At 44.5% G+C, this 20,880-nt stretch overlaps 2 protein-coding genes across 5 annotated transcripts in view; one reads left to right on the top strand and one right to left on the bottom strand.

Annotated features, from left to right (window-relative positions):
• The first annotated feature begins 1,050 nt into the window (after window positions 1-1,050).
• On the top strand, window positions 1,051-7,424 carry ARL1 (ARF like GTPase 1). 4 transcript variants are annotated; one of them, XM_084496640.1, is made up of 7 exons: window positions 1,051-1,168; window positions 1,918-2,082; window positions 3,233-3,370; window positions 4,749-4,830; window positions 5,550-5,661; window positions 6,377-6,555; window positions 6,909-7,424. In XM_084496640.1, exons 1-7 carry the CDS (start codon window positions 1,066-1,068, stop codon window positions 6,937-6,939), a joined length of 810 nt encoding a protein of 269 aa, XP_084352766.1. In that variant the 5' UTR covers window positions 1,051-1,065; the 3' UTR covers window positions 6,940-7,424. The 4 variants fall into 4 exon arrangements, with proteins under 4 accessions (XP_084352766.1, XP_084352767.1, XP_084352768.1 ...); XM_084496641.1 differs by lacking the exon at window positions 1,918-2,082; XM_084496642.1 differs by lacking the exons at window positions 1,051-1,168; window positions 1,918-2,082 and adding an exon at window positions 1,603-1,701.
• Window positions 6,961-20,880, bottom strand: part of UTP20 (UTP20 small subunit processome component) — a 65,977-nt gene continuing 52,057 nt past the window's right edge. Inside the window, exons 49-62 of the mRNA XM_084496590.1 lie at window positions 20,110-20,280; window positions 19,185-19,313; window positions 18,557-18,667; window positions 17,701-17,780; window positions 16,910-16,979; window positions 15,691-15,873; window positions 14,634-14,765; window positions 13,068-13,200; window positions 11,773-11,972; window positions 11,347-11,418; window positions 10,731-11,000; window positions 10,276-10,402; window positions 8,643-8,788; window positions 6,961-8,087 (exon numbers count right to left, since the gene is read on the bottom strand). Coding sequence (XP_084352716.1) covers window positions 7,932-8,087; window positions 8,643-8,788; window positions 10,276-10,402; window positions 10,731-11,000; window positions 11,347-11,418; window positions 11,773-11,972; window positions 13,068-13,200; window positions 14,634-14,765; window positions 15,691-15,873; window positions 16,910-16,979; window positions 17,701-17,780; window positions 18,557-18,667; window positions 19,185-19,313; window positions 20,110-20,280 — 1,980 coding nt within the window. The 3' untranslated portion in view covers window positions 6,961-7,931. The remainder of the gene's footprint in view (window positions 8,088-8,642; window positions 8,789-10,275; window positions 10,403-10,730; window positions 11,001-11,346; window positions 11,419-11,772; window positions 11,973-13,067; window positions 13,201-14,633; window positions 14,766-15,690; window positions 15,874-16,909; window positions 16,980-17,700; window positions 17,781-18,556; window positions 18,668-19,184; window positions 19,314-20,109; window positions 20,281-20,880) is intronic.

The raw sequence follows: 20,880 nt of genomic DNA, 5'->3' as shown, positions 1-20,880 counted from the left end.
TTGTGATGATACTACACTTGAGGATGCTGTTAGAGAAAATGAAAAGATCTACGTCTGTTTATGCTGTTCTTGCTTCACACACACTTAATGAAAAACAGATTTCAAGTGTCAGCACTTGCAGACTTTGTGATCACACCCTTTGGTATGGATTCTCTAAGAAAGGTGATCATTTTTGCACAGTAAACTGCTTGTTTCTGCTCCCCATTGCCCTGCCTTTTTAAGCTAACATGAGTACAAGCTTCCTCTCTTTAGACAATTCCAGATATGAGGTAAAAGTAAAAAACAAACAAACAAAAACACAGGGAAAGATATGTAAGGCGACTGCCTTACATTTTGTTCTTTACGGACATTTTTTTCTTTATGGCTTCGAGGACTAAAGACTTCTGTGCTGTTTCTGCTGAAACAGGAGCATAAAGACAGAATACAAGGCATGAGGAGGGAGCCAACATGCTTGAGTAGTAGATTGGTTCTGTAGTTATCGATTATTCTCCTAGGAGGTTTTTCTATCATTGTTTCTTATGTAAAAAAAAGAGTAATTCAACCTCTGACTTCTGATGTGAGATCTGTTGGATTTCTCTTATTGCGCTGTCTGATCTTACAGCCCCTTTCTCCATTTGTGCCTTGTAAATTGTCTCTCCTGAGTTTCCATTATGTAGCATTTCACATTCTTAAGGATGTTGTACTTCACAGAATTAATTTGTGCGGATGAATTATGCCATCGTTTAAGCATGGGTAATTACAGCCCTGCTATCATATGATGGTTATTTGCTGTTCTTTAGGAATAGCTAGTTATTAATGGCTTACACAGTTGCATTTTTTTCTGTTGATTGGCAACAGTTTTTTTTCTTTTTTTCTTTTTTTTTTTTTTCCCTACCATCTTAGTGAAAGCCAGGAAGCAATGTATTTAATTAGCATCTGCGTACAAGGACATACTTTTGGAATTCTCCTGGCTCAGGAATTTACTAGATTTCAGTAAATGCCGTTCTGATAACTGACTGATACTTGTGTGGGATTTCTGCCTGGACAGATGTCAGTATTTACTTCTTGTAAATCATTCCTGAGCGCATGGGCCTCCGTGTTTCAGATGTTTCAACAGCCCAGCTGCACCAACAGGAAGGGCAGTGCTGGAACACCTCGCAGAGTACTGGAACACTGCATTTTGTGATGGGTAACGCTTTTAACACACTAAGCTGTGCTGGTTTCTGCCCTTCCACTGTCAGTCCAGTTAGTCACTCTGCTCTTGGGAAGAGCAAACCTGAGGGTGCTTTGACTGCTTATCGGCCACATCAGCTCTTGCTGATGCAGTCACCAGCCCTGATACACCTAGTGTAGTGATCTTATTCATGCAGCACCCTATTGTTTAAGCCAGAAACCTTTGCACAGAAGGGAGCTGGCAGTGCTGGTTTGCCCCTCTTCTGCGCCGCTGAAAGCTGCACAGCTGCAGGGCGGCTCTGCAGAAATGGATGCTTTTTGGGCAGAAATGGATGTATTTGGGCAGATATAGGCGCTTTGTTGGCAGAAATGGGCGGGTTACGGGCAGAAATGGGCGCTTTATTGATAGAAACGGGCGTTTTGCTGCTTCCTGGGCACGGTGCCAGAGCTACACCGCCCCCCTCCCTGAGCATCCCTGCGGCTCCCGCAGAGCCTGGTGCTGGGGGCTAGTTCTGAAGCCCCTCAGCAATGGCGAAGCACTGGTTGCCGGTAGCGTGGGGGATTTATTTTTTATTTATTTTTTTTTAACCAGAGTGAGTGGGCGGGTGAGGGAGGCCGGGCCAGGCTGCGCCACCTCCCCTCAGCGCCCGCCCGGCTTCCGCATCCGCAGATTCGTCACGACACTGCGCCGGCCCGCATTTTAATTTTAATTATTTTTATTTATTTTTATTATTTATTTTTATTTTTTCCTCCCTTCGCGGGGAGGACGAGGAGCTCACCCAGCGCTCGGCCTTCCCCTTCCCCTCCGCGGGCGGCCTCCGTCGCCGTGCCGAATCTGCGGGGCGGGCGCCTCCTTTACTCTCAGCGGCGGCCGACGTGGAGCCTGGGGGCGGCGGCCGCGGGACGGGACCCGGCGGGGGCTCGACATGGGTCGGTGGGGCCGGGGGGGGGCCGGGAGGGGGACCGGCGGGGCCGCGGGGCCCCGGGGCTCGGAGCCGTGCGGGTGGCGGCTCCTGGGGGCAGTGCCGCGGGTGAGGGGGGGGGACGGGGCTGAGCGGCGTGAGGCGGAGCGGCCCCGGCAGGGCCCCGAGGCCCGGAGCCCGCGGTGCCGGTGCCGGCACCTCAGGGGCCCCTCAGGGGCCGTTCGCCTCTCGCCGGGCCTGGCCCGAGCCGCCCGGAGGGTTAAAGCCCTCCCGGAGTGAGCCTCCGCCTCGAGAGGCAAGCACGGGGAAGCGTTTTCTTTATCACAAATAGGTTTTGGATAAGGTTTTGCCTGCAAATCTCTCCCTTCTCTCCTCTCTGTTATCCAGTATGAGCCTAGGTGGTTTGGTGTTTCATCATCTTTTACAGCGCTTAGGTGGATGCACAAAATTATTTAACTTCTGTCGATATAAAATCATCGACAGAAACCTTCCTTGTTACTGGCTTAGACCATTAGTGTTGTTTTTATCCATATACATCTAATAAGCGTAAGTCAGATACCAGTCTGGCCACAGGTACTGCATTTAAAGAGGAAGTGAGGTGCTGGGACAAGCCACGTTTGAAAAAAATAAAAATAAAAACGATTTTAAGCAAGCTCCTAGACCTCTCTGCAGCATTAATGTGCTTAACAACTTCATTGTTCACAGTGGGCTGTGATTTAACGTGTACCTGCTGATTTGCAGTTCATTTTAAGAAAGAATGAGTAGATGGGCCTCTGGGAGACTGTAAACATCAGGAAAATTTATTTCAGGCTTCAGAGTGGCCCTGTATAGTCTCTTACAGTGAAAAGACAGAGGCCAGTACAAATAAAGAAGTAGTTGGCTCAGATTTTGGCAAGTGGGAGAAAAGGAAAAAACTCCTAACCACAATGAGGAAGCTCGATGCAACTTGATTTTGCTGGGTAGATCTACAACAACGTAGTGGCACAAGGCCAGGAAAGAAGGAGATAGTTCAGCCCACAGGTGTCCAAGTGGCAACCTGAGCTTGTCTTTTTTCACTGAAGAGAGGAAACACATTGCTGTTCAGTCAGAAATCAGGTCAGCCTCCATATCGCCAGCTGACATTGAAATGGCTTTCTGTTCTGATTTTTTTTTTGTAGGGGGCTTTTTCTCCACCATCTTTTCCAGCTTGTTTGGAACTCGAGAGATGAGGATTCTCATCTTGGGGCTGGATGGAGCAGGAAAAACAACCATTCTCTACAGGTTACAAGTTGGAGAAGTTGTTACCACCATTCCGAGTAAGTGATCAATCCTCTAGTAAAAATATCTCGTTTGCTGGTAGCTCCAACACATGAGCTTTGCCAGCTGAAGTCACCACGTGCATACTTCAGATACAAAGAGACTTGAAGGAGTTGGAGCCAGCACTGTTGTATTTGAGAACTTTCTCGCGTAACATTATTATGGTGTGCATTTTTACGGTGTGGGAAAAATAATATTTTATGCTACCCTGCTGAATGCAAGAAGTATTTGACTTCAAGATTGTTACTATGATTTTGGCAGGCTTTTCTTGATAGAGAAGTGTTCACTAAATAGTAACTATTGACTATTGAAATCTCCTGTCTCCAAACAGCTCTAACGCAAATTCTAGAGTTTGTTATTTTTCTCATTCACTGATGGCATCCCATGTAAAATTTTGAGCGTATACCTGTTTGATTTCCTATTTTTGACAAGAGTCTTAAGCTTGTTATATAAACACTTCTATTTAACACAGAAAAGAAATGCAGGTGCGTTTTTACTTTGTGAAGAAAGTGTAACAACTCAGCGTGAGATCTCATGGAAAGAGATGTTTTTTTAAAAAGAAGTGTAACTGATTTTATTAATTGCCTTAGCATTCCTGCAGTCATACCCACATGTAGCAAACACTACTGTGTGTGCTCAAGTTTTCTGGTTAGGATCACTCAGTGTAACATGGAGGACAGAGATACTGGCTATTGAATCCCTTTCACATCTCTTAGATTCCTCCTGAATGACTGTGATAAACTGACTTTGGTCAGTGTTTTTTTTTTTTTTTTTTTTTTTTAAACCATCTAGAAGCCAGCAGTTTACTGTGCTTTTTGCTGTGTAGTTTTTGCTTATTTCAGCCTCCATAAATTGTAGGCAGTCCATGTCTGTCATTTGTTTCCCTGTTCTGTGTTTCTCTGTGCTGACAGGACAAGGAATGACATATGTATGTGCTGTAACTTTACTGCCATCTTCCAGATACCAATGTCAAGTTTTCTGCTGAGAAGTAGTCTCTGCTGTGGTCTTATGAGGCCACAGATCTGGTGTTGACACAAAGGACACATTTGTTGGTGCTTTATTGCTGTCAGTTGGGTACTTTGTTATCTAAATAGGCCATCCCTTTAACTGCTGCTGTTTCTTTTGGTGCTTTCAGGCACATTTCTGTTCATTTGTAACAACCTTAGCATTTGTTGCAGATACCTAGGATATGTTTATAGTCTGGTTTTATTGTTCAAAGAATGCGGCAGTATTTTGAGCCATAAGTACTTCTTGGAGAAACTTCATTATGTAGCTAATGAGGGTTTTCAGGCATGAAAATTTTGAACTAAGTGCTGTAAATGTAGCTCAGGGAAAAAAAAGAATCGCCAACTGTGAAATTATCTAACTTTCTTTCAGCAATTGGCTTCAATGTTGAAACGGTGACATACAAGAATCTGAAATTTCAAGTCTGGGACTTGGGAGGACAGACAAGCATAAGGTAATAAATATTTTATTATCTTCTTATCTTAGTTTGCACTTCTGAAAATTAGTTCTTTTAAGCTTAAAAACAGCTCATTATCAGAACGCTTTCATCTGACAGAATTCAGTTTCTACAACCTCTGTTTTGAACTACAGATTGGAAGAAAAACAAGTGAATGTTTTCACTGGCATACAGTTTTGCTTTGAAAACCTAGTTTATTTGTTCAGTGTGTAATTAGGCAGCATTCTGAAAAAAATGGGACATGGGTGTTAAAAAGCCTTTTTCAGCTCCAGTAAAATAATTCTGAAAAAGATGTTTTGTTGTGGTTCTTGTTAATTACTTGCGTGTATGAATTAGTTGTTTAAAAAAATTAAGTTTATCCTTAAGCTTACCCTTCCTTGGTGACCATAATGATTATCTGTGGCAGGCAGCATCACACAGCTGCTTCTACACAAACTGCTATAGAGATAACTGTTTGCTAAAACCTTATGTTTACAAACTTCATTTGCTGCCTTGTCTTTCAGTTATAAACTTGATGTCCCATGTTTTTTTTCCAAAGAAATCTCTTCCCTGTATTTCAGCCTTTTTTTTTTTTTTTTTTTTTGTAGCCCTCTATTTGCTTCCTGGTGCCTTTTACCCCAGTGGCAGTTTTTACTTCTTCTGGGCAGGTTTTCATTATCTGGCTACAAAACGCTGCTAAAACTCCACATTTTATGAATGGAATTTTTCTTCTGCAGGCCATACTGGCGGTGTTACTATTCAAATACAGATGCAGTCATTTACGTAGTGGACAGCTGTGATCGAGACAGAATTGGAACTTCAAAATCAGAGCTTGTTGCTATGTTAGAGGTAAGAAAACAAGCATGATGGTCATTTCAGGAAAGTCCAAATATTTGTTGGTGCTAACGTGAAATTTGATTCAGTGAATCAAGCTGTGAAATATCAGCTCTCAAAAAAGGCCCACGCAACTCTTCTGAGTGAAAAGAACTAAACGTGCTGCAGGTATTTTATAGCTTTGTGCAGTAATTGTTTGGACAGTAAATTATATTTAGCTTTTGGTCACATGAAAACTTTCCTGTCCTCAAGAACAGCTGCTCACTGCTTCGGTGGTGGCAGAAGTCAGGCCCTGAAGGAATACGAGTAATTAATATCCTACTAGGTATTGAATATGAAGGACAGGTTTAGAACAGGGTAATAAGAGTAAAAAGAAGACATGTTAAGCAAAACTTTTTTTTTTTTTTCAAAATTGCCGCAAGCTTTTTAATGTATATACGTTGTTAAATTTACCTCTCATCTCATAATGTAACAGTATTCTGTAAACTTGCCTGTTTTGAAATTGCTCCCATGTGATGCTATGCTGGGAGCAAATGGAATGCAAACTGTCATTCTGTTGCTGAAGAATTTCTAAATTCTAATTGCTGAAGAATTTCTAAATGTTGCTGAAGAATTCCTAAAGCACAAAAACCAGCAAACTGACAAAATCCTATTTTTTTTTCTACATGTTTTTTACTGAATGGATTTAGTAAAAATCCCTTCAACAACTTGCATGATTCCCATTTCTTAGGAAGAAGAGTTGAAGAAAGCCATTTTGGTGGTGTTTGCAAATAAGCAGGACATGGAACAAGCGATGACTCCCACAGAAATGGCAAACGCCCTTGGTTTGCCAGCTTTGAAGGATCGAAAATGGCAGATCTTCAAAACCTCTGCAACTAAGGGTACTGGGCTTGATGAAGCAATGGAATGGTGAGTAAAAGTCTAATTATGCTAGCTTCATTAGTAAATTATCTTTTTATTTTTTGGAAGCTGGAGCTGTGGAAAGTCTGTCTGACATAAAAGCTTTGTAATATGAATTACAGGTTTGCAGCACTTCTTTGGCACCTAATGAGAGCAAACAGATGAGCAAGATCGTGATTTAAGTGAGGGACAGGCATCTCAGGACTTGCCTGTGCAGTCTAGCTAGGGCCACATTGCTCCAGGCCATATTCCTAACAAAATAAAACCAGAGCCCACATTAGAAGAAAGAGTAGCTGACTGCTAAAGATGTCTTGACATATTTCAAATGATTTTTTAGTAAACTGACCTACTCTTTTTCCTAGGTTGGTGGAGGCCTTGAAGAGTAGGCAGTAATACAAAGCAGACCATTGCAACGACGTTTCAGCTACATCCAACATTCCTCCTGCTGCAGTCAAGTATTTTCAGCCTACGAATACTTGTAAATAGGACAGGTTTGAGTTTGACTCCTGTAATGTGGATGCCTCTCTTTACTTGCAAAACTGAACCGAGTGACTGGCTGTGTACATTATGATATTTCCTTTCTTTCTTTGTGTTTAAAGATGTGCTTAATAATTTGTATGAAAGTTTTACTGGCTGGCAACTCCCCTCCCCCCCCCGGGGTGGTTTTAAGTTAGAGCGGTTACTAGATTGGTGTAATTAAAACACTAATAAAATCTGCAATGGTCAGCTGTACTTGAAGGCGTGGTGCTTGTCCAGCTACTGCCAGTTAAACCAGTCACATGGCTGAGCCTTCAAGGTTTCCTTAAGCTGATGGTGTTATGCTTCAGGCTCCCTCAGTGCGGATATGCTGTTAAAATAAAGTACAGCAACTGAGCTAATACCATGCTTCTCCTTGTTAATGTGGCTTAGTTTCACTTTCTTCAGTAACTGCCACCAGCCCCTATGTGCCAGGGCAGTAACGTGAATTTAACTTCCACCTTTCACAGCTGTTATTTCTATATTCTCTGCTTAGCTCGCAATGACAGCTTACTTGGAGCTGCAGAAAGTGGAATGTAAATCAAGGGCAAGAGGCAGACTGTTTTCTCCAGAAGGCAGGATGTTCACGGCCATGAATGCAGTCGTAATAGCCCATCTTTTAAAAATGAAGTAAAATTTAATATAAAAAATCACGGTGGTTGTCCATTCAACTGTACATGCTCTAGTAAATATACAGGTTTGGAAAAAACTGAAAGGCTTTGTTTTAAGATCCTAGATGAAAAAGAGGACATGAAAAATACAAATAAATACAATTAAAATATGTAAATACTTTTTTTTTCCACAATAATTAAGTTCTCTCGTTTGAAATTAGTTTTTACAAATTAATCCTCCAGAAAGGAAAAGCCTTTTCATTCCACTATTGCTAAGTCTTTCAGTGCATGGCTTCGAGGTCTCTTGGCCTTGTAGCCACGGCGCAGGAACTCTATTTTTCTCTTCCTGGTTTCTGCTTTGGTCTTGTGTCTCTTCAACTTCCTCCTTGCAGCAATGTCAGGGTTTGCTACGGTCTAATAAAAAACAATACATGCGTTTGCTTAGTTGTGTTTGCAGCTAACTGGTCCTGTTAACATCCAGCACTTCCCAAGAAATTGGTGACTGACAGACAATGCACCCATTTTCTAAGGCTTCTCAAAACCGAGGGTATCCTGGCTGCTCTGGCCAGGTTTACCACTGCTCTCCAGGTAACCCGAAAAGCACGGCCTTGGTGGCAGTCAAAACCTGCCCAGAAGTTTGATCTTAAATAGCATCATAGAATATCCTGAGTTGGAAAGGACCCACAGGAATCATCAGGTTCAACTCCTGGCTCCACACAGGACCACCCCAAAATCAGACCATGTGTCTGTGAGCATTATCTCACTCCAGCAGGCTCAGGGCCGTGACCACTTCCCCAGGGAGCCTGTTCCAGAGCCCGACCACCCTATCAATAGCTTCTCATTAATATTCTGAAATGAAACTATCCCAATGCAGGATGAAATGATTTTTCACACTCACGTTCCTGGCCATATCTCAAGCCTTTAGAGAATCTATTCCTTTTCCCAGAAAAGAAAGCAGAATACACTTACCTGCAAGGCCCTTTGCTTTTTCCTCATAGCTCTTTTCTGATTGGCCTGCTTCTGCACTGAAGAAAAGGCAAGTGAAAAAGCCTCCAGGCCAACTAATTTCTTGAGCAGTTCTATAATTTCTTGGGAGAGGTTCTTCAGTGTTGGATCTAACAAAACAAAATAAATTTACTTAGTCTTTTCAGCATATGGAGCAAAAGCCAACAACCCGATAAGGAATTACCCATTTTACTAAAAATGTTTGTACTGATTCATCTTGCCCAGTATTACTGCAGACACCAGAGCAAAGATGGTTGTGAAATGTGCTGGTTCTTCACCAGCTTTCCCAGAGGATGACAAATTGTGCTTCATGCAGGTAAACCAAAAGCAATACTGAAAGCCCCCAATTCCTGTGCTGACATAGCAAAAAGTTAATCTTTATCCACTTTTTCCACTATTACTGCCCTCATCCGATTTTTTTTCCAGTTCCTTTCTGTCCTCAGATGTAAGGACTCAGTGCCACACAATATATTTTTCAAGGCATATATTACTCTAAATGTATGGCTTGTGTAACTGTTTTTGTTTTGTTGTCTGTTCTTATTCTGTCATTGGATTTGCTTCACTTAGAACACTTCCATGAACAACCTGCCAGGCTTGCTTGCTCTTAAGACAAGAGTCCACTGAGTTAGATGGGAAGTTGGTTTGACCTTCTCCAACCAGGCATCACTTCATATGGGTCACACAGTGTGTATCTGCTGCTAATTCACTGCTCAGTTGACCTCATTAAGTGCTGAGGTCTTTCTGCAATCCTTGCTGTCATATTCCACAGTACGTACACTCAGGCTTTCTTAAGATTTTTAAACAACCATGGATCTCCAGGGAGAAAAGAAGTGTTTCTGTTCAGGCAGTATCTACTGGGGCAGAGTGACCTGGACTCGTTTGGGAGGAAGGCACAGGTTCAGTAGGTGCACACCTGCCTGCACACACAGCGTGCAGCATTCCTGTACCGGATGCCTCTCCTCCCCTAGCCTCAAAATTTGTTCTCTTTCAGTCACTGCAAACACGTGACACACACAGGTTCATTTTCAGGACGCTCTGTATCTGGGGAAACAAGGACTACCACCAAACTAGCAATTCCAAGTTGTACAGCCCCTTGCTCTACAGTAACACGTGGCCATAAGAAATCCCCACACTTCTGCATTAGAACAAACACTTTTAGCCGTAGATCTTTGAGCCCCTAATCCTCACAGCAGCCCTTAACGTGCCAATTCAGAAGAACAACACTTGGCAACAGCCTTGTTCAGGCTTCCCTAAGGCCTGCACTTCATCCCCCTCCTCAGCAAGGAGTCAGCCTTGCCACCACGAGTCCACCCTTTACCACTATACTTTTTCCACTAGGTCACATACTCAAGCATTACCCACTTGCATGCAGGAGCCTGCCTAACTTAACTCCAGTCTTTGTCAACATTTACATTGTTGTCCCAGCTGTCCATACATTCTTGTCCTTTCCTGGTATTTTGGTTAAACTGTGAGTAGGTGAAGTGCACTGTTTTTGGCATCTGTGCCTCAACAGAGGAAAAGCATGATGGGCTGTTCACGCTGAGGCACAGATCTAACACCTTCCCCTCTGCTACCCTTTGTGAGGGATAGCGCTCACCTTGCTCTGCATAGGTGCTGTTCAGCTCCCTGTACAGCGGGGCGAGGATTGTTGGAAGGTATGGCTGGATTCTCTCTTTTCCCAGATCCACTGAGATCGCTCCCAGGAACTTAAAGATGCAGCTCCTCTGAAAGTAAGCGTATGGGACAGTGTAAGGCAGGCAAGAAGGAAACTGCCTCACTGCTAGAGGCAGCACTCTGCCCCCTGCAGCTTGGTGCCTTTGGCTTTCCCACATTTTACCACCCCACAAGAGGGCTGGAGGCACAAAGGAGAAGCAGACTGGCACAAGCCTTCCCTGAGAAACAGTCATTTCTCCACCAGAACCTCACAATCCTCGCACCAACACCATCTCCCAATGCCCTCTGCATCTTGTCCCCTGGAAGGAACAAGCCAGAGCAACACTGCTGTGCAGGTGCTTTCCCCATCAAAAGCAGCTGGTCTGACCCTGTTCTTACCTTTAAAGGGACTTTAGGGAAATACGCTGCTTCTCGTTTTGCCATGAGAGAGAGCTTCTTCATTAGCCACATCAGTGTGGCTGGCTGGCCTTTCTCTTCCGTGTCCTCTTCTTCTCCCTCTCCTTGAGCAGAAACGTCTTGCTCTCCCTCATCTTCAGAGGGCTCCTGCTCCTCCACTTCACATCCAAATTCTCCTGCAGCTTCTCCTTCCTCTGAGGGAGGTGCAAGTAAGTAAATAACTTTGGCGACAAACAGCAAATTCTTTACAACCTGGAGCACGGAAACAGAGCAGTCAGTCACTGTAGGTTCCTACAGCAGCGAGCACAGCATGAAAGAGCCAAGGTTAGGGCTGGACAGCAGGGACCCCAGTCCTGCGCTGCGGGGTGCCTCCCGCGTCTGACTCTGCCACCCCTCAGCCCCTCCAGCAGACCAGCACCACCAGGGGGACTTTCCTGGGTCTCTCTGAGTCTGAGCCCCTCACCTCAGCTGCTCAGACACCTTCAGCACAGCAGCCAGGCACTGGGTATTCGCCCTGAGCTGTTTCCAGAGAGCAGCACTGCTGCCCTGGGTAGGAGGTTAACACCTCCTGGAGCCCCAGACAGGCTCCTGATCTTACCTGCTCCCCCAGAGACTGGTCCAAGAACTGAGAGTGCAGCTGATGGCAGAACGCAAACACGAGTTCCTTCATCTGGGGAGACAAAAAGGGGGAGGGAATCGTTCTGTGACAGAGCCAGCGGCAGGAAGCCCAAGCAGCATTTTGCAGTCACCAAAGGTGGTCACCAGGAGGCCAGTCAGTTGGCTCAGTGCAAGTTCTGCCTGCGTCTTGCAATACAGAAGGGAACCGCCGTGCTGCTGAGAACAGGACCCAGGGAAGCCCCCTCCCAGCAGCAGCCACCTACTCAAATGCTTTAAGTAATTACAATTAGGCAGCAGGCAGAAGCAACGGAGAGAACTGAACATGCCAATCTACCAAACCTATTTTTATGCCCCAGCCAGGGAGCAGGTGCGGGCACAGGGGGAGGAGCACTGCAGACATCATTACCTTGCTGTCCAGTTCAGCAGTCAAGAAGAGTGTGGACATGGACACCTCTGCTGATGGCTTTTTCTTCTTGACTGCCTGCCTTTCCTTCCACTTGTTGACAAGATCTTCTGGCTTGTGAGATGCAAACAACAAGCCAAAGATCTGTGTAGCTGTCAGCCAGACCCAGCTGTGAGGATGCCACAGGTGAGACTGGACATGGCCTAGGGGAAAGGAAACCTCTTTCAGCACAGGAGCTGGTCCAGCAGGAGCAGAAGAAGAACCCCATCCCTCTAGGAGCTCCCACAGCACACACTACAATGAAATGGTGAAGGAAATAAACCACATCATCTGCTCAGAACATAATCAAATTGTTCTTGGGAACGTTACCACAGCACTTCCACACCACTAAAGATGGGGCCATTGCTGGCAGTGATGACAACTGTGCAGGACAGGTGGGCATGACACAAAGACACTTGCTCCTCTCCTGGCTGACCAGTCATGTTTCTGCAGCAGCTACAGTCCCCTCACGGGGCTCAGCGTCACAGCTCATCTGCCTTTGATATCCGGGGACTTCCTCCTGTGTGACTCGGGTGGGCTGGCCCTGCTCCAGATGGTCAGATCTAACCCCTGGACGGAGGCTGCTGATGTTTCAGAGAGGAGAACGGAGCTGCCCTCTTGTCTCGCCTTTGTGCAAGCTGCGCCTCAATAAGCAACCCGGGATTTACAAGGGTTACCTCGTATCTCAGTAAAGGCACCTGGCAGGCTGAACTCTCTGAAGACATAAGCCAGCCAGAAACACTCCTTCTGATATCAGCAATTGAAAACTAGACAACAAAATGACAATAAGCCAGCCTGACATTGTAAAATCTCACTCATATGGAAACTTGGTGAATCACTGACCTCCAGGCCTTAACATCCTGGCAGGCACACAGTATTTGCAGTGCCATTACCACATCATCACTTGCTGGCTGGTGTGTATGATCTCATCAAGGAAATCTCTTCTCAGAAGAACTAAAAGTTTTCATCTAAGAGGCTGTAATTATGGTCAAAAATGCAATACTTTGCACGTATGTGCTCTTGGGATAATAGGGAATACTTCCCAGCAACTGAGACAAAAGGGCATATTGTTTCCATCAACTATATAACCCTTTCTGTTAAAATCTGCTCTTTCTCTGTCCAGTAGCTGCCATGTATTAGCATTTTGCAGCATGCAAACTGTGTGTGGCAGTTCAGTTGCTTATACTGGGCTGTAAAGAAACACACAGCACACCAGCAATCTTCCCTGTAACCCAGCCATATTAGTTCTTGATACTTACCCCAGATACTGCTGATAAGATCTCCATGCTTGGTTAACTGAATCAAGTTGCACTCTGAGATTAACTTTGTTACCAGCACAAGGAAGCTGAAAAGCAGCCTATCTGCAGCCTTCTCCTCCTCCTCTTCAGTTATCTAATAAAATCAGCAAGACCAGAAATATGCTTACAAGGACTGGAAGACAGTGCTTATTTACTCTACTAGATAAATTTCAGATCAACTCTGCAAAGAAACAGAGGACTGACTGGTATCCAGTTGCTGTAACAAACTGAAGGGAAGCAGCTCCCTTAAAATATTTCCTCTGGAGACTGAACCTCTGCAGGAGATTATTACAGACATTCTTCTCTGCTTTATACGGGTATCACTGAACAAACCCTTTGCTTTCCAAACGCAGGGAATTAAGCACACGACATGTATCAGTTATGCCTACAGATGTATTTGCACATGTTTGATTCTCACTCCTAGAGCCAAGCTGAGCTGAGATTTGCCTCCACCAGCTGGGAGGCCCCACACTGCTAGGACAACGCTCTTTTACTCTGTTCCCTCCAGGTTCTGACCACACGTGCAGTCACCGGCTGGCTTGATGCAACTCGCCAGCGCGTTACCCACATGTCGCAGCACAGGGGGTGATTACAGAGGATTTCTCATCACTGCAGATATTCTCATCTCCTGCCAATCTGCACACCCCCAGGCTCCTCTCTTGTTCAGCATGGTGCCCAGGCACATCAGGTACATACATGGCAGCTCCCCAGGCGCAGTGACTCTGGGATTATCGCATGCCATGCCAATCTGAGGCAGCCTTGTTCTGGGTTAATCATGTGCACATAAAGACATTCAGTAAAACAAAGCCACGGTCTGGAGAACAGGAAGGGAATTCCTTTGGAAGTTAAAGTGTAGATAACGCTCAACAAAGCAGTCAGTCACAAGTGATGCATTTCTGACCTTCCGTGTTTACTCTGCACCTATGAGATGTGTTTCCCGGTTAACCTGATGTCAGCATGGCTCTTTTATAACTACCTAGATTCGAACCCATCTCAGTGCTACATATGCATCCTGCCATTCTTTCTGATGGTGGTTTTTAACTTCATTTTAAACAAGAACCAGAAGTCCCTTCTCTCCTGCCACTGCAGTGAAGATCGCACAAGCAGAGAAAGCTACCTGGACATACACACGGCTACATGCTGTCAACCCACCAAGTCAAACAGGTTAAAAAAACAAAAGCCTTTGACTCAAGGGTTGTCTCAACTACCCCTTCCACCCACAGAGGTGGAAGCCTTGATAGAGGCTGGAGCAAGAAGTATGCCTGCAGGTTACGCCGCATGGCTGCAGGCTCAGCCCAGGTGGCTTTGCAAAGTTCCTTTGCTCCTTGTGCTGTGACACACGACATAAAATTTGGGCTTACAGACAAAATATGGTTCTAGGTCAGTGACATGCCCTTCAGGACAAATGTGTGTGCTTTGTATCTTTCCTCGGTCCCAAACAGTAGGTTCAATGGTTAAATCTCTCCTACACTTCTTCCCTCCTTCAGTTTTCCTTCCCCAATCCTCACACATGGTAAAATGACTTACATCTTCAAATTGAACTGGGTTGATTTCTTTTTCAATCAAGGTGAGGACAGCTTCAAGGCGGCGTTCAAACATGACTCCCTCCACTTCCACAAACAGGCCACATGCCTGGGCAGCCAACCTCCTGTGCAAGCTCTGCCAATAGAAAGAATCACACCTCTTGGTAGTCAAATCTTGCAGCTCCTGTGAGCTGGTAAGAGCTCCTATTTTTGCTTATTGCAACATCATCTGAAGAGAAGCTCATTTTCAGAGTACTATAGAAAAAGGCGATGCTGCCAGCTAAGGACACAAGCACCTGGCAGGACACGCTGTCCCTGGAAAAGCACCCTAAAACGAAATGCCAAAAGGCTGCTTCTAGCCCAGTTCCCAGCTGCAGAGCTCTGGGGGATACTTTGCATTTGCTGGTTCTTCACAATGCAACGGACAGCTCACAGCTACAAACAAGAACTGAAAAAAGCAGTGATGAAAAGGATGAAATATTAAAGAACATTTGCTCCGCTAGTGCAGAGAGGCAGCACCTGAGTCCTGTTTAAGAATAACTGAGCAGCCACAGGCACCCAGATCAAAATTGGAGGTCTGTAAGGCTGTTTGCCACTGTCTAGCTGCTGGAAACAGAATGAAGCAAATCTGGGCTAAAAAAGCATGAACAGTTAGTTACTGGGATGAGAAGAGCTTTAAGGAATTTGCTCCAACCTTTACCCTGAGCAAAGGCTACAGCTGCTGAAATACCTGTCCCAAGCGGGGCTGTTGGAATGCAGCGCAATGCAGCTGTGAGCTCTGTAGGCTGACCTACAGCAGTGGCTGTTCCCTACATTTCTGTAGCTATACAAATCCTTATTTCTCCCTCTCTTCTTGCTAGCAAGAAGTATGATGTTAAGCACAGCTTTAAAAAAAAAATTTATTCCAAGATGACTCTTGCCCATGCTCCTTTCCTAAAACTCTTAAATTGGACATGACTGAACCCACCAATCCACCACACCCGGCATTAGCAATCCTACTTGCCTTAATCTCCCTCAGTCCCCAAATAGAGTTTTCTAGACCCAGTCATTCCAAAGAATACCTTCTTGCTGTGAAACCACTCTATGACCAGCGAAAACATCAGATCTTGTTTATCGTTGTTTATCTTAGTGAGCAGAGATTTACACGTCAGAGCTGCCATCTTTTTGCATTTGGACGAGTCATCATTTATCATCGTCATGCAGAGGGAGAGAAAAAACAGCCCGCAGTATTTGTGGAGGAGGTCCTAGAAAGAAACAACCGTTAGCCAGCTCTACATCCCCAGGGAGCTTCTGGCACTTAAAGGGGTAAAGAGAGGTATTGCACATTATATAGGACCAGTTCCAGCCCCAAGTAGAGTCCACGTTAAGGCAGATGAACGGAAAGGAGAGGATGGTCCAGCTGGTGGAGCACGCAGGGAGTGCACAGCAGCCCCAACCTTCCTCTGATGCCAACTTGCTAACGTGTCCCTGGGATGCAACCTGAGTGTCAAATATTAAGGGGCCTTTTCACAACTAACACATTGAAACAGGCATAAATTTCTAAGCCCTGCAGCAATCAGGCCCAAAGGCCCTTCCCTTGCAGAGACAGCAGTGCTTTGCTACCCTATAGTGTTGCTTGGAACGAGATACTAAATCTAATCGGGGGTGGAGAGGCACAGCTTACTGTGCAGAATTTCTCTTCCTTCCTCTGATATTGTTGCTTGATTGCACTTCTCTCAGTCTCCTGTATGCTCAAACTCCAGCTGCAAAGCATCAAGGCAGCTTAGCATTTTGTGTATGTTATCCTGCATAGATGCACAGCTATTCTTTAAGCTTTCACTTTGAGCCACCCTACTTAGAGGTCCTCCCTCTCCAGTCAGGCCAACGAAACTGATATTGCACATCAGTTCAGTCAACAATATCCCTAATAAATGTTAAAAGAAAAAATCATGGTAAGAAAGCTCTAGACTTCACTTTCTATTCATACCCCATTTCCTTAACTGGATGTGTTTTTTCCTGGTGTAAATCACCATTAAGTTTATCCAAGCTCTTGCTGACAGAGCTTTATTTTACTTGCAGACTGAGCACATTAGATACAGAAGTACTGCAGACTTTCCAGCATGTCATTTCTGTTCTGGAGCAAAGCCAGTTTTTTTGGAGATAAGTGAACGTCCTGCTCATGATAAAAGATAATATGAACTACTAAGAGCTCCCAAAATAAACTGCTCTGAAAATGCTGTTACTGCAAACAGCTGAAAAGAATCAAGTGCTTGATGCTTGGTACCAAGAGGTGGTTGTTACCTGTGGGAACATGTCAAAGAGGTACGCGATCATCTCCAGTGCAGACTCCCTTCCAGTTTCATACTCATAACTGTGAGGAAATGGTTAACAATTAGGGTTGGGTTAACACTGTAAATTTGCTAACAATTTATAAAAATGGCCAATGCTAGTGACACATGCTGGCAGGGATCTTTTTACAACAGCTCCTTAACCTGGTCTGATACTGAGGAGAAGAGAAACAACCAGGCTACTCAGCTCCATCTGCTAGAGACTGGGCACAAGGAGGGCAAGCAGGGCTCCAGCCAACCTGGGTCAACACAACAGCCCTGTGCTATGGTGCTAGGGGGCCCAGGAAACTACTGTCACCTTGAGCAAAGGAGAGGTTGTGCTTGGAAGAAGGTTTCAGGCACATGGCTCCAGCTGAATTGGTGCAGCAGGCCTCAACTGCGCCTGCAACTGCAGTTGAGACCATTGCAAAGGGACAGTAGTCAGATAAATGCACTTTCCCTTACTCTTTCTGGATTTTCTAGTTCACCTGGTTCACAAGCTGGTTAAACACTAAGCAAACAACAGCACCTTTGCTTACATAGATAAACAGCAACAAAACCAGCTGTGAGACAGGGGAGAGATAATTGCTTTATTTCTCAAACATCCACCTCTGAAAAAGGGGAAGTGTTTTATAGGTAGGAAAATCAACACTCCATCCACACCCACTCCTCCTCATGAGCAGCACACACGAAGGCTACTGAAGTCATATATAAAGCAACAAGGTTCTGTACTGAGAGAAAGAGATGCAGGGAATATAAACTTACTCCAGCTGTGCGAGCATGAAATCCAAATTGGGTTTCAGCTTGTCACCAAGGGGGTAGTCCAGAACATATTTCAAGTAAATCTTGAAAACAAAACAAAACAACAGAAAGGGGTTACCAAGAAACACTTGGAAAAGCATGTAAGAAGGTTACAAGGAAAATCCAGTTGTGGAGCAGTACATTTATGAGAATAAACCCTTCCTTCTGCACGTGCCAGTTCTTATTCCACAAGGGATCAGCTGCTCTCAAGCTCCAATTCTGGAATAACATCTACAGGCATTTGACAACTGCTAGATCAGTCTTTAGAGTATTACCATGACTTGTCAAGGCATCTGCTAATAGAAATTCAGCATCCCTCAAAATCCATCTAATAACTATGGAAAAGCTCTACTTGGCTATGCACAGCTCCTACTTTTTAATGCTTGAAATGAAGCAACCAATTCCAACTTTTGGTTGCTCTCAGCTTAGAAAGAGGGAAGAAGTAGTGGGAAGGAACTGCGGTTTGCAGCAAACTTTCTTCTGCTAGGATACAGAAAAGGGCAAGATTCTTAGTTACATGGGCCTAAAAGCCTTCCAAGGAGGAACTGTGTCACTGCTGTTGAGCAGCTCTCTGAAGGTATGCCAATGACAAGCAGTTTTACCACAGGCAAGCAGTGTGTAGTTCTGCTATGGATCAGTCACAAGCAGTAAAACCAGCCAGATAACAAGGGGACAAGGATTAGGAAGATGAAGAAACAGGGTTGGGGATTCAGTCAAGCTAAAGCACATCTATGTGAGAGCTGCAACGGCCACATTAAACCCTCTAGCCTGTGAGGCAGCTGTAAGTAAAGTAACACGAGAGACTTCTCTTTCTACCCACCTGCCTGCACTGGACTCGCACCGGCTCACTCTGGCCCGTGATGGCCAGCTGGGCAACCTTCTGCATCACATCATCAATTTCAGGGACAATCAGCTTCCTGTATAAAATAGCCTGAAAATGTGACAGCACAGTTGGATTCATGTAATTTTGTTTGCACGGCATGACATATAGCATTATAACCTGGGACGACACTGGTATCAGGTGGTACGTTAACACTGACTGGTGTACATCTTCAAACGTAGCCAGAAGGACTTTTTAAAAAAATAAAAAAAATAAACACACACACAGAAGGTAAAAAAGGTGGCTTGCAAATCCATATCTGCTTCTTTTGGAGGACACAGAGTATCTGGTCTAATGGTTATGGACATGGATTCTTTAGCAAAAACATTCTGCCACCCAAATGCATCCTCATACACACCACGTATATAAAAAAAGCCTCACAAACAACTTTAAACAGTGACTAAAACTTAAACAGGAAAGATTTTTTTTTCTTCTTTTTCTATAGCAGAGAACTTTAATAGCATTCTGTGGCCTGTTCCTAACAAGATCTTACAAACTTCCACCAAAAGCTAAAATCTCTACCATTCCAGTGGCTCACAAAACCCATACACGTGTTCCACAGAAATACCTTGAGAAGGCCAAAAGCCGTGGCTTGGCGTGATGAATCATAGATGTCCTCTTCAGCAAAGCCAAGCAACACCTGGAGCTGTTTGCTTGTTATATGGCTCTTTGCATTCTTCACGAGTATTGTTACAGACTGCAAAATCAAATTGCATGTTGTCAATACACACACAGTGCCATAAAACATACGCCCACCTCAAAACCTGACTCTATTTATAAGACTTGGGTTTGAAAGGACAAACTGGTGCTCTGAAACATGCAGCTAACACTGTTCTCATCATTTTGATTTCAGCTGGCAATTTTGAGACAAAAACTGAATACAAGGAAATACACATATCCAGTCCTTGAAATGAGTGGGGAGGCTCACAGACATGAGCCATGTCACAGGAACGCAGACAGGAAGAGAAAAAATCATTTTGGCACTAGGACTCAGTGTGAATTACTCAGTTTCCCCTATGACCACGAAGCTGTAATAAATTCAGAAATGCATTTAGAAGACATCTCAAGGAAGACCGTGCACTCAGTAACAGTAGTTATCACTACTATTAATTGCTCTCTTCCCTTGTCTCACTTCAGCTATGAGGGTTCAGTCCAATGAATCATGTTAAAAGCAAACTACTCAGGCACAAAACTGATGCCTCTCAGAAGACAGGGTGGTAACATGACACTCCTACAGGGAATAAAGGTGGCAAATATGTTTCTATAAAATACTGTGAGCTCCAAGTTGTGCATTGGAGCATAGCTCCAAAGGGGTAACTTTCTCTAACTCCGGACTTAGGAAAGAATCAGAGCAAGAATACATTTCCCACACTGCCTTGGAGTCTCCAGACAAACTCTCCAGGACCAGTTGCAGGAAGGATCTGCAGTGGAAAAAGTCTCATTCTACAAAGTTAATCCTAAAGTAGAAGTGAGCAGACCCAGCTCTGACTTACTTTGAAACAGTTCACAACCAGGTGGAAATTTTGGCCTTTGGCTACTCCTGTCTTGGCAAATTCTTTCAGCAAGAGGAAAAGCTGCTTGATTAGTGATTCCAGATTTGTATTGACAGAAGGCAAAGGGAACTTTAAAATCCATACTAAGGACTGCAGAGCACCAGTTATCACCTGTAAGAAAGAGTCAAAGGTCAGCACATGGGTACAATGGCACTGAAAGAACACTTCTCTCTCTGCTTACTAATGTTGTCAAACTATCTGCAACTGTGGTAAAAGGGAATTAGCTATTCTTTCAAAACTTTTGTATGCAAAACAAAGGGTTTTTTAGTTCTAAGAATGCTATCTGCCACTCCCTAATTCCCTAACTGATTTTACTAGGTAAAGGCACTAACACCGTGCTGATTCACACCAGATGGCAGGAACTCTTCTGAAGCAGAGGTACCTTCAAGGCACAGGAGTTACTCTGGCAAAATCCCAGGTCACCTGAAAGCCCTGCTCCAGGTATCTCATGGTGTCTGATGCATGACTTCCATTCCCAGGAAACATGGGCTTTAATATTTTTTCCTCCTACGCTTACTCAAACCCTAGGAGGTTATCTGTAGTGTTGGGAATAAAGATTTTAAGAGCTGGACCAAAGGAAACCATGGCGGTGGCAATACTGTTTTGTGCAGCCACAGGACCTCATGAAGCTCCTCACAGACGGTCTGCAAAGTACTTGTATGAACATGCTCCAGGAGAACTCATCCACACTTCAACTAGCAGCACTAGGGG

This window comes from Aythya ferina, assembly GCF_964211825.1.
Source record: "Aythya ferina genome assembly, chromosome: 1".
NCBI classification, from domain to species: domain Eukaryota; kingdom Metazoa; phylum Chordata; class Aves; order Anseriformes; family Anatidae; genus Aythya; species Aythya ferina.
The sequence above is the reverse complement of the archived record's forward strand: the minus strand, read 5'-3'. Positions and strand labels throughout refer to the sequence as shown.

What these genes read in the sequence shown, in the direction of transcription:
- ARL1 (XM_084496640.1), top strand. Translation starts at nt 1,066, where the DNA reads ATGGGCCTCCGTGTTTCAGATGTTTCAACAGCCCAGCTGCACCAACAG. An exon ending in AACACTGCATTTTGTGATGG is followed by an intron (nt 1,169 to 1,917) that starts GTAACGCTTTTA and finishes CTTCGCGGGGAG; the next exon opens with GACGAGGAGCTCACCCAGCG. An exon ending in AGTTGTTACCACCATTCCGA is followed by an intron (nt 3,371 to 4,748) that starts GTAAGTGATCAA and finishes ACTTTCTTTCAG; the next exon opens with CAATTGGCTTCAATGTTGAA.